Source organism: Lagopus leucura, unplaced genomic scaffold (assembly GCF_019238085.1).
Source record: "Lagopus leucura isolate 7727_CA_CO unplaced genomic scaffold, USGS_WTPT01 Super-Scaffold_100136, whole genome shotgun sequence".
NCBI lineage: Eukaryota > Metazoa > Chordata > Aves > Galliformes > Phasianidae > Lagopus > Lagopus leucura.
In genome coordinates, this window is record NW_024962332.1 from 47,603 (window position 1) to 58,364 (window position 10,762).

General features: G+C 52.9%; 1 protein-coding gene across 1 annotated transcript; it reads right to left on the reverse strand.

Moving 5' to 3' along the window:
* Positions 1 to 3,339: 3,339 nt before the first annotated feature.
* Positions 3,340 to 9,350, reverse strand: TULP1 (TUB like protein 1). Its single transcript, XM_042888033.1, is given in 14 exon segments — positions 3,340 to 3,634; positions 4,424 to 4,595; positions 4,840 to 4,938; positions 5,087 to 5,195; positions 5,329 to 5,441; positions 5,928 to 6,098; positions 6,285 to 6,373; positions 6,464 to 6,598; positions 6,776 to 6,889; positions 6,973 to 7,110; positions 7,560 to 7,706; positions 7,810 to 7,944; positions 9,198 to 9,251; positions 9,254 to 9,350. Coding segments are annotated over 14 exon segments (1,707 nt in total). The 3' UTR covers positions 3,340 to 3,500.
* Positions 9,351 to 10,762: the final 1,412 nt, after the last annotated feature.

Sequence of the window (10,762 nt, forward strand, 5' to 3'; positions counted from 1 at the left end):
GCCTCCTGCACACCCCTATTCCTTCCTGCACATCTTCATCCCATAAACACCTTCACCCCCAGTATCCATCTTCACCCCCTGCACACACCTTCACCCCTTCCCCTACACTTCTATCACCCCCCACACACACCCTTATGCTGTGCCACACGCCTTCATCCTTCTCCTCCCTCTCCTCATCCTCACACCCTCATCTTTCTGCAAACACCTTCATCCCCTCCCAAATACCTTCATCTTATCCTCACACCTTCATCCTCCTCCACACATCTTCATATTTTTTCTTGCTTATATATCCTTATCCTCATCCTAGACCCTCATCTCTCTCCAAACACCTTCATCCCTATTCTCTTCCTCGTCATTACCATCCTCATATCCTCATCTTCCTCCAAACACTTTCATCCACTTCCAAACACTTTTATCCTTTTCCTTATCCCTCCCCCCCCCCTCCCCATCCTTACCTCCTCATCCCCCTCCAAACATCTTCATCCCTTCCAAAATACTTTCATCCTTATCCTCATACCCTTATTCCCATGCTAGACCCTCATTCCTCCCCAAACACCTCCATCCTCTTTCTCTCATACCTTCATCCCTCGGTGCACTCCCCCACACAACCACAGTCCCCCATTTCCTGAACACCCATTCTTCCCCGTGGCACCGGGATGGGGATTTCAGCCCATGTGCCTGTGATTCCCAGTGGAATCCCAGGGAGCCTAGCCAGCAGCAGGGCTGAGGGGTGGTAACACACTGATTGCATGCAAGTCCTTGGCCATGGCCCAGCCCCAGTGTTGGGATCTGAGGTCCCAATGGCAGAAAGCCCGGCGCTGCTGAGCACGAGTTCGGCACACAGCAAGGATGTGGGCAGGTTGGGTGACACATGGCGCAGTGCATGCAGACGTAGATCAGGGAATGGGATCCTCCAGGCACTTCACTCAGGATAAGGATGCTCCCTGCATCCCATCCCTTTCAGAAACATATTTTTCTGATTTTCATGCCAAACTCAGCTGTACTGAAACATTTTGGGACACAACAGCCAATGGTGCAGCTCTCCACACACCCATCCAGCACATTCAGCAATCTGGGTGATTAATATGGCCATATCGCATTCTTCCACCCTTGGCCTGGTGCTGACTGCAAGAATCTGGACCAAGAACTGCAGCAAAATGGCTGCAATTCTCCAAGGGCCGTTCGCAGCACTCGTTACTCATCCCTTACTTGGGCAAAAATGACATTGACTGCTCCTGGAGATGACAGACTTAATTGAGTTCAATAGGAGTTTAGTCTGAGTAAGGCATGAGCAAACAGGCGTGCATTAGCCCATGAAGAAAAGCCTGATCTGCAAATGTTTAGGAACACATGGCGTTCTGCACAGGGGAGCAGCAGTGGGGTTACTGCTGTGCCGAGCTGGATGTGTGCAGTGAGTGGCTGCAACACGATCTCATCCTGTTCCAGTTCTGCCCTCGGTGCTTTGCTGTGGTGCTGCTGATTGGTCTTTTTCCTAAACTTGGTTTCTGCTGTTCTTTGTCCACTGGTGGGAACAGCAACTTCCCTTCCCAAATTATAATATAAAAGAGCTGTGAGCAGCAATGCCATAAATAATATTTTCTTATGGCTGGAACATCCAAGTCTAGGCAACACACCAAGAACAGCTACAACACTGTAAAACTCTGACACTTCTCCAGAATGGATTCACTAATTTAAAAATGATTCCTTTCTTAAAGCAGTTGAAAAATATCAGCTTTCCCAGTGCTGCCTGTTGGTTATCATGCTGAGAGCAGCATGTCCTGCACACCCATACCACTGGGATGTGGCCCAGAGCAGCACCATTCCGCTTATTGGAGAGGGATGGGGTGGGGTGCTCAGCATCAAGGTAGGATATGCAGCATCAAGGTGGGATGCATTCTTCTCTCTTTTCCTTACACCTTTGCAAAAAATACAATGCATTTCCCTGGAGGATCCTGGGAAGAGCTTATGTGCTCCATGGGGCTAAACCCATCCCCGCTCCACCAGCCCAACCCTAACCCCTAAACTCAACCATAAGAAGCCTCAAAGCCTTTGCCTCAGGGTAAATCTCATCCCCTGGATTCAGAAAAGCATTTCTCTGAGGACAATGCACACTTTGGCCTCAGAAGTTGATAAGCTCCCTCCTCTTCTTCTCTACTTCTTTTTTTTTTTTTTTTTTTTTTTTTGATCTTTACTTGCAGCAAGCATTCCTTCCACACCCACGCACACATCCTCATCCTCACCCATTGGTCTGCCTGAGCATCCGTCACACTTTCCATCGGCCAAAGTAGATACACATTGCAACTGCCTCAATTCTTTATCTCCACTGGTGTTAACAGCCAGGGCAAACAAAGGGCCCGAACATCCAGAACCCTATTAAATTGCTTTCATTTGCTTCTTATGCTGCAGTTGGTTTGGTTTAGGAGGATTTGTGTAAGTGATTTGGGGGAGGTGGCTGATGCTGTAATTGCTGTGGGCTGTGCATGCAGTGCTTGCACATTAGAATCGCTGCTGCTGGCAATGGGTTTGGGATGGGATGGTGTTGTGTCTCCAACCCAATGGGTGATGGGTTTGGGATGGGATTGCATTGCATCTCCAACACAGTGCTGCTTTTTGCTCTCTTTGGCTGCACCCCAGGCTGGCAATTTGGGGGAACTGCAAGTAATATTTGAAAAAAAAAATGTTTGGGTGTGCTGGAGGGAGGAACTCCCAGAGAAAAGTGATGCTCTGAGAGGGGGCACTCTGGGGACCCCAATACCAAACCCCACTTTCTTACCAAGCTTTGGCTTCCTGCCTCCCACAAATGCACAGGAAACTGAGACAAGTGCCGATGGAGGCAGTCCCTAACCATCAGCTGTTCCTTTCCCAATCTCAAACAAATGTGTGGTTGGCAGCTGGATTTGGGCAGCAAGATCTGGCTTTCCCCCACATTTGCTGGCTGCACCTAGCCAGATGCTGGCCCTAAACCACACCAGTTGTTTCTCCTTCCAGCTTTCCCACGAGGGTAAGGGATGGGGCTATGCATGCACCCATGTAGGGCTCCATCTGCCCCCAGTGCAGTGATGACTCATGAAGCCCAAAGCCATGCAGCTTTTGGAAAACAGAAGAGCATCACTAGGCTGGCAATTTGGGACAAATCTGGAGATTTGTCTCCAAGAAACAGCACTGTTCCTGCTGACAGTTCTTAAATGAAATCAGGTATTGGGTGCTGCTGGCGGCTGGGGGTGACCTTTGGTGTGGGTATGAAGAACCGCCAACCAAAGGAGATCACATCCTCTTCTTGTTTAAAGATTGCGCTACAAAACCCAAAACAGAAACTAAAAAAGATATATATTTCAGGTTTAACTCTTCCTTCTGTCTGAGACCAGTAACCAGTTCCCAGGGAAGTTGCCCACAGCCAGGCAAGCAGTGCCCAACAAAACGGTGCCTGACAGAGTGGTGCCCAATGGAGTGGTGTCAGACACAGGAACCAGGGGGGCGGATGGGGACAGGACAGCATGGAGCTACTCGCAGGCCAGCTTTCCATCAAAGCTGGAGAGAGCAATGGCAAAGGCCTGCACGGCACACAGCGGGTAGTTGTAGTCCATGGTGAAGGCGTCATCTGCCACACGTCCAAACTGCATCACAATGTAATCAGCTGCAGGACAGAGTAGAGAGTGTGTTGGTGTGGGCTGGACGGCTCCCACACCCACACCTTCCCTTTCCAAGTGGCACTGTGAAGGGGGCACCTATGCCCAGCTCGTACACTGGCTGCTGCTGCACTGCCCTGCAGCTCAATTAACCAAAAAGCAGCGTTTTTGCATTGCACCTCAGAGGAGATGGTCCCCCCAGCACCCTGTCCCTGGGAACCAGAGCCTACTGCCCCCCATGGGACACTCACTGTTACCAAAGCACGGGTGGCAGGAAATCTGTAAAAATAACCGGGGGCCCCCGACAGGTTTTTTTCTGTCCTGTAACTCAACACCCGCGGGTGCCGATGGCTTCTGACTGCGCGGGACAGGTGACGAGGGTTGAGTGCTGCCCCATGCTGGGATGCTTGCCATGGGGCCGTGTCTGCTTTGCCGTGGGGCAGGCAGTGCCGCTGGCAAAGGGGGTACAAATGTACCCCTGAGCCACATCCGGATCCTGTGTCCATCACCCTAAAGGGTCACCCTAAGGGACCATCCCCAAGGCATGATGCACACCAAAGATGTGCATATGGGGAGCACGCATGGGGTGTGCGCTGGCGGCGATGCTGCGGTGCTATAGAGTTCAGCACCCTCCAGGATCGAGTCATGCCCTATTTTGCATGACCGTGCACGACCCACGTGCTCCCTCTGCCGGAGCAGAACGCAGGGAAACCCCAGAGCAGTTGAGCAAGAAATAAACAGCAAAATGGGTGCTGGGAGTCAGCCAAGTCCCCCCTGCACCCTATCCCTCCACTCACGGTCACTGCCATGCACAATCTGGAAGTTTTTGACGGAGGCGTGGGTGACACGGCCGTGGAAGTTGAGGACATAGGACTGGGTCTCGTCATTCCACACCGGTGCCTTGTTGTGCAGCTCAATAATGTTGTCCATGTTCTTGTTTTGCCACCTCATGAGCAGCCCATCGTTGTCCTGGGGAGGGCAAAGAGGGTGAGACTTGGCACACAGTGGGATGCTGTCCCTGGATGCTCTGGAGCACACAACTCCGAAGCAGGACATGGCTGGGAAGAGACTAACGCCACACCTCCACCTCCCACAGAGGTGCCTTGAGATTGAGGGATGCCTCAACCAGGTGAACCTCAAGTGAACCCCATCAAACCCAGCCCAGAGGGCTTGCTGGCTCCATCCTCACTTGATCCTTGGCCATCTGACTCACATTTCGGGGCCGGATGGGCACCCGCTCGTTGTCTGAGTTCATCCCAGGGATGATAACTGTCATCTTCCGGGGCCCTTTGAACCCCAGCACATTGGTCTCCTGCAAGAGATGCCCCATTCATAAAAGAAGCAACTGCTGTGGGCTGCAGCCTCATTGCACGGCTCCATGGCTCTGCAGCCCCCAGTGATGCCCCAGCAAGGGAGTGCAGGTTGGTGATCCCTCAGTCTCTGCTGGGGGGAACTCTTACATAAACCACAGCCGACAGCTCCTGCCGCACATTGGACCAATCGGCGCTGGCCCGATCAGGGTTAGAGCCATTGTCGAACACGGTGAACTTGGTCCCCATCAGGTTGGACCTGCAGCAGAGGGACAAGATTTGGTGCCACCAGCATCACTATCTCACACCAAATCCCACCATCCATAGCCTCTCCTTTTGCACTGATCCCACTCCCATCCCACATCTGATGTGCAAAAATTGGTGGCACCCACCTCAGCTTCCCGATGAAGTTCTCCCCACCCCGTGACAGGTCTGTGGGGTCGATGGAGATGAGGTAGTTGGAGGTTTTGCTCTTCTTACGCTTCCTCCCAGCGAGCAGGAAGACCTGGGGGCATGACGTGGCTAGGACAGAGCTGTCACCTCACCTTACCCTCCGCATGTTGCATTGTGCAATGGGGACACGGCTGTGACGTTGTGTAAGTTGTAAAGTCATCGAGCCATTAAGGTTGAAAGTGACCTCTAAGATCATCCAGTTCAACCATCAACCCATCCCCACCATGGCCACTAAGCCATGTCCCTAAATAGAATCACAGAATCGTTAAGGTTGGAAGAGACCACTAAAATCAGCAAATCCAACCACTGACCTACCACCAGCACCACTGTGGCGCAGCTGAGCCCCAAAACACTGTCAGTGTCCCTATGCGTGGCACGAGCATTACCTCTCTGGCATCATACCTTGCATCAACTTTGGCATTTCCAAGGAAAAATGAGACAGAAGTAACCCAGTGGAGTGCGCATAGGCATGCCCTAAAAACCGTATGGGTGCACTCCTTGGGTGTTCCCATGGGTCTCCGGCCCCCTGCCTGCTCACCTTTTTGTCGTTATCCAGGTGCAGGTAGTAGGTGGGGTACAGGCCCCGGTCCATACCCCTCTTGTCCCGCGTCACCCGGCACTTGATGGTCACCCCCTGTGGCGCTGGGGACAGCACAAACTTCTCCAGGTTGTCTACCTCGATGACAGGTGACAGCGGCCTCTCCTCCTTCTGCAGGGCCACACCACAGCTTTTTTGGGGGATCCCAAGCCCTGTGCCATTTACTGCCATTTCCCAGTTCCTTACACCCCACGTGCCCTCAGGATTTGGCTCTGGGGGCAGTATGGCCATGCAGACCTACTCCAGGGGAGGCTCCTGACCCACTGTATGGGTGTCTCTGGCATTTCCCCCCATTACCTTCTTAGATTTCTTCCCTTTGCCCTTCTTGTTGGAGTTCTTCTGCTGTGTCTCCAAGGCGTCCTCTTCGCTCTCTGCTGCTTTAGGGGCTGTAGACAGGAGAGAATGCCAACACATCATTAATAATGCCCCATAGCCAGGCCCCCCATGGCCCTGGAGCCCCCTAGCGCTGCTCCCACCTTTCTTCCTGGTTTTTCTCTCTCTGGGAGGGTCCCCACCAGTCTGGAAGAGTGACACCGGATTCTTCTTCTTACCCGATCGGATAGGTTTGGTACTGGCATCAGAGTCATCCTCCTCATCACTGCCAGTGGCAGCTGGGGGGCACAAGGACACGGGGACATGAGGACATGGAGACACAGGGACAAAGCGACACAGGGATGTGGGGATATGGGAAAACGGTGCATGGGAACACAGGGTTATGGGAACATGGGGACACCATCACACATCGTGGGAGCTGCTGGATGAGGATGCCAACCCCGCTCACCTCATACCTTTCTTTTTGCTCTTCTTCTCCTTCTTCTCCCCATTCACATGGAACACAGATATCAGCTCCTTCTTGGCGCTTTTGGTAGATTTGGTTTTGCTGTCAGCATCACTTTTGTCACCTGGAGGGCCAGACCAGGGACAGCCAGTGACAGAGGTCACATGGTGACAGTGGACTGGGACTGTGCCACCCCTGTGTATTCACCCTTTGCTTTCAGCTTCTTATCCCCTGAGGGTGGCTCTTTCGTCAGTTTCTTCTTCAGCTTTTTGGGAGGATCTTTACTCTCCATCTCATCTTCCTCCTCCTCCTCCTCCTCCTCCTCCTCCTCCTCCTCAGATACCTCTGCCCAGTGGGACACAGCAGAGAGATGGTGGTGGCACACAAGGGACAGAGGGACACACATGGATCTGGGGGGTTCCCACCTTTCATGCATCAGGCTGATTTGGGGACAAAAACCACCACAGGGGTATGCAGGGTTTCTGCAGAAACTGATAGCGTGGACATAGGGATGTGGTGAGTGGGGACATGAGGCGTGGGGACATGGGGCTGGAGTTTCCCCATCCTTTTTGGATGCATGAGGCTGATTTGGGGGCAAAAAGCACCCTGAGGGGATGCAGAATTGCTGTGGATATGAGTGGGGTGGACAGTGGGGACAAAGTGCTTGGGGTTGTGACACACAGGGTTGTGGTTCGTGGGGACACATGGTACGTGAGGGAATGTGGTTGTACCATGCTGTGGTACAACCTCCATGTGCCCATGGAGGGTGGCTGCTGCCCGCCATGTCCCCTCACCTTGCTGCTTTGTTTGGCCTTTGGCCACATGGGATCGAGGCGCTGAGCTCTCCTTTTTCTTCCGAGGCTCCCGGAGGGGTTTGGAGCTGGGCTCCTTATCACCCTCCTCCTCTCCTTTCTCCTTTTTCTTCCCCACTTTCTTCACCCCTGCACATTTCAAGAGCCCGTTTGACAAGGAGCACCATGGGTGCATGGGGCATAAGCTTTGGAGGGAACAGGAGCTGGCAGAGGGCCCCCATAAGCTGCTCACCCTGCACTGGGCCATGGGGCTCCTCGGTACCCCTGGGATCACTTGGCTTCTTCACCCGCAGCCGTCGTGGTTTGGCTTCGGGCTCCATTGCTGGCTCCTGCCGTTTCTTCTTCAGCTTCTGCCCCACAGACGATGCTGCAGAGACCGACCGTGCCATGGTTCAGCATCTGCTCTTACAGCAGCTGGAGCACACTGGTGCATTTTGGAAAGGGATTCTGTGAGCACGGCAGCTCTTGCATTGTTCTTGCAAAAGCTCTTGCAAGGGACGTGCTGCACTGTTACATGAACAACTTACCATGGGGTTGGCCCACAGAGGGATGGCAGGAAGGAAACAGAACGGGCCATTAGCAGAGAGATTGGAGGGCAGCAGTACCACACCATGCCTGTCCAGGGGATGGGGGACATGATGCCATACCACCATATGTGAGCCACAAGGGATACACAGGGAGTGTGGGGACCAAAATCCCTCTGGCTCCTCTCGCCCACATGTGTTTCCTATGGAAACCGGATTGTGGGGTGGAGATTGAAGGCCATGTGCTGAGACAGGCTAGGGACACCAGAGCTGCAAGGATCGAGGTCAGCAGAAGCAGGGCAGGAGGAAGTGGGGGATTAAAGGCAGCACACCTAATCCTCTTTACCCTGGGCTATAAATAATGCTGATTTACCAAATGCAGAGCATGTGGTTCAGCACCAGGCAGGGGACATCAGAGGGAGAGGGCACCTGGTCGGGGTCCCCCAGGAGTGATGCAGCACTGATTGCATCAGCACTGATCACATCTGGGTGCAAAGCATCCCCCCTTTGTGAGGGATTTGCTCTGAGGGGATCCTTCCCAGGCAGAGCCCCCAGCACTTCAGCACCACAAAAGGATGGATCTGCCCCACAGCACTAACCCACTGCCATCTCCTAGTGCATATTCCTCAGGGTCTCGTGGTGGGGCTGCAAATCCCAAATTCTTTCAGCTGGCTACAAAAAAGCTCTTTCCCTCCTTTAATCACCTGAGCAGCCCAGGGATAGGATGGCCCTCCACTTTGTTAGCAGACTTAACAAAGTCTGCTAATAACAGCAGAGTACTCAGATTGCTGCCGAGACCCCTGTCAGGGTCTGTCCCAAAGGGCTGCCTCAAAATGCAGCCACCCCTAGAAGGGGTCACAGCCTGGAAAGTGACACTGCTGACAGCTGAAATGATTAATTAAAGCACTAATCAGGAGCTGAGGCCCCATCTGATGGGATGGAGATGGGCTTGGGAAGGATGCGCAGATCAGAAGCAGAGTAGGGTCCCACAAACGCCTGCACTCACCCAGGACTGAGCACCAACCCCACTCCACTCCCACCACAATGTGGCCAGGGGCTGCACCCATCCTCAGCCCGTAGAAGAATTGCTCCTCACCTGCTTCAGCCGCTGCTGCTGAGGGCTGCTCAGCTCCTCGCTGGGGCTGTGGGCAGAGGAAGCAGATGGGTGAGGGCTGGCCCCATTGGAAAGTTTATTTTTTGATGAACGTGAGCCAAAACGGATAGCAGTTTTCCAAAGCAGCTTCCCCATATCCCAACAGGGCCAAGCACAGGCTGGGCTCTGCTTTGGTCAGTGCTGATGGCAGTGAGGTTAACCAGCGGGAATGTGCCCTAATTAATGCTTTTCCCATTGCAAGCCACCAAGCACCGAGGCACTGACCATTGAGGCAAGCAAACAAGCAAAAAGAAAAAAAAAAAAAGAAAAAAAAAAAGAGAAAAAGAGAAAAAATTCGACAGAATTACACTAAGACAAACCATTAAACTGAAAAGGGAGAAAAAGGGACCTCACCTGTCGATGGCCCACACCTCACGCAGGATCTCAGTCTGCAGTGGCATCGCTGCAGCGCCTATAGGATCAGAGCTGGTTCCATGGGTGCAGCCTCAGCCCTGGTGCCAGCAGCGCAGGAGTGCGCAGAGGAGATGATTAACTTTTTATTTCTCTTGAAACTCAGTAATAGGATTTCAGGGCTGGCCGGCCCTGCAGGGAGAGTGACAGCTGTCGCAGTAATCCCAATAAAAGGGAACCTGAGGGATTTGTTTGTGGCTTGCCTCCTTTTTCTCACCCACTGTTGGGGATAGAAACACAGAACTGGGGTTGGTTTGCACAGAAAAGCCAAGGATCCCTGCTGGACTTACTGCTTACCCAACTCAACATCATGGCAGCACCAAACGTACTGCTTACCCAACTCAACCCCACTGCAGCATCAAACCCACTCCTTCCTCAACACAACCCCACTGCAGCATCAAACCCACTGAAGCCTTGCTCCCTGCAGCACCCAGTGCCACTAGGTGGCATTTGGACACTGCACACCCCACGCAGAGAGGAGCACCCTGAGCCATGGTGTGCTCAACACTGCCACCCTCGAGCCGTGTAGCCAGAGTTACAAGTTTCTGTGGAGCAAGCCAGAGTCGTTTCCTAAGGAAAACATGACTTTAGCTGATCCAAAGTGATCCAAAGTGACTTGTTTGCCCCGCTTGCAAAATGAAAACATTTTTTTGCAGAGCCATCACTTCCATTCAACTTTTTACCCCAGAACCAGACCTGTGGCAAGCGAAACCCCGAAACACCAGCCCCAAATCTCCCAAACGGTGGTGCTGAACAAATGAAGGCATTGGGACAAACTCCCCTGGATGGGATGTCTGCACTGCTGCAACCCAAAAGTGGCACCTCAAAGCAGGACTCCAAAGCAGCAACACAAAGCAAGACCCCAAAGGAGCACCCCAAAGGAAGACCCCAAGGCAGGACCCCAAGCAGCACCCATAGGGGCATTTCAAAGCAGAACCCCAAAGCAAGACCTCAAAGCAGCATCCAAAGGTGCACTCTAAAGCAACACCCCCGAAGCAGGACCCCAAGCAATACCCTAAAGCAGAATCTCAAAGCAGGACTACAAACAGCTTTCCAAAGCAGGACCAGGCCTAGAAGACAGCAATAACTCCATAACA